This window comes from Atta cephalotes, assembly GCF_000143395.1.
Source record: "Atta cephalotes unplaced genomic scaffold scaffold00024, whole genome shotgun sequence".
NCBI classification, from domain to species: domain Eukaryota; kingdom Metazoa; phylum Arthropoda; class Insecta; order Hymenoptera; family Formicidae; genus Atta; species Atta cephalotes.
Window position 1 is genome coordinate 1,529,065 of NW_012130088.1, and position 1,537 is coordinate 1,530,601.

The following is a 1,537-nucleotide window of genomic DNA, read 5'->3' on the forward strand; positions in this document are numbered from 1 at the left end:
TCTTTATATTTTTATATCTTTTTATGTTTAATTAAAATTGAAACAATATTATTTGCAAAATTTTTCTTTTACATTATAAATATTCTTTATAACTTGTCTTATTAATAAATTAGCACAATAAATTAACAATTAATTGTTACATAAATCGACGAGTGTTTATTATTGTTGTTACAAAATATCTGTTAAAAAAAAAAATATAATAAATATTGTCTAAAAGAGAGGGACTTGCTAACATACCACTTTACCACTTTTTCAGAAATCATGTTATCGGACCTCACTGAAATGCCGTTCATAAAACTTGGCGATTTTAAGTTCGAATTCGAGTTCGAGTCTCTTAATCCAGAATTGCAGGAAGTAGCAAGGAAGGAATTAAGAGAGACTCCTGAGATACAAAAACAGTCGATAGCACGCCTGCAAGAATTATTAAAAGGTAGCGTGAATATAAAAAAATCTGTTAAGTTAACGTAAAGAATTATGAAATACGAAATAAAAAATATAAAAATATAAAAGTATGAATGATAAATGGCAACACGTTAAAGGGTATTCCAGTGTAAAACATAAAAATGTGGCTTATATTTTGGGGGAATTTTTTTTTTTAAGAAACTGCTGCATATATTCTTTTGCGCTATCTATTTGTACGTATTTATAGTAAGTATCGACAAATTTTTTTATGGCTAAATGTTTATTTATTTTTATATTACGTAAATTTAAAAATAAAATGTAAAACATGCATCGGTGATTGACATTAGATTTGTTTTTTATAGCTGAACTAGTACATTTTTAGAACTTAAAATGAAATAGGTATATGTTTGATATTTGAATTTTATAATAGAATCTAGAGACTGCTGAAACAATTGCTGATTGCTTCCGCCATTAATGTTATCTTGAACTAGCGACAGCCAATGGCAAGATAATTCTGAAAAAAAGAGTCACTCTCATTGTTACTAGTTAACGATAGCGGTAAAATGTTTAGAGATCCCGCAACAGCAGTATAGATTAGTATACACATTATACAGATATATCATTATATGATGATTGCAAGACATAGAGTGCATTCGTTTACGCAGCGGTTAGCACAGAGAGTATCATTTAATTCTTATTTAACACTCAATGAATAATAAGGATAAAGTAATACTTCTGCGCTAACCGCTGCGTAAACGAATGCAGGAATATTGATACGTTGTCAGACAGCATATTAATTTTTGCTCGCTTATACAATTCTATTTTACTTTTTCTTTCATTTTGGATCATTTTAAATAGTTTGAATTCAACTCTATTGTCACGTACAACAACAAGCAGTCATTTGAATTGCACGGCGATACATTTCCGGTTTCGACTGTTAATCGAAACGGGCATGCGCGCATGCAGTGTCCAGACTCTGTTATAGGAACTCTAGTCAACTTTAGCACAGGAATAAAAAACAGATCTATGATTGCAACTATCTAATTTGGATGTATCATTTTTATAAATGTGTTAATATTTAAACTTTAAATCAACTATATATATATATATATATATATATATATATATATATATA

General features: G+C 28.6%; 1 protein-coding gene across 1 annotated transcript in view; it reads left to right on the top strand.

Annotated features, from left to right (window-relative positions):
• Positions 1 to 261: 261 nt before the first annotated feature.
• The window catches only part of LOC105620051 (alpha-tocopherol transfer protein-like), a 5,386-nt gene continuing 4,110 nt past the window's right edge, over positions 262 to 1,537 (top strand). The window contains exon 1 of the mRNA XM_012201561.1: positions 262 to 430. Coding sequence (XP_012056951.1) covers positions 262 to 430 — 169 coding nt within the window. The remainder of the gene's footprint in view (positions 431 to 1,537) is intronic.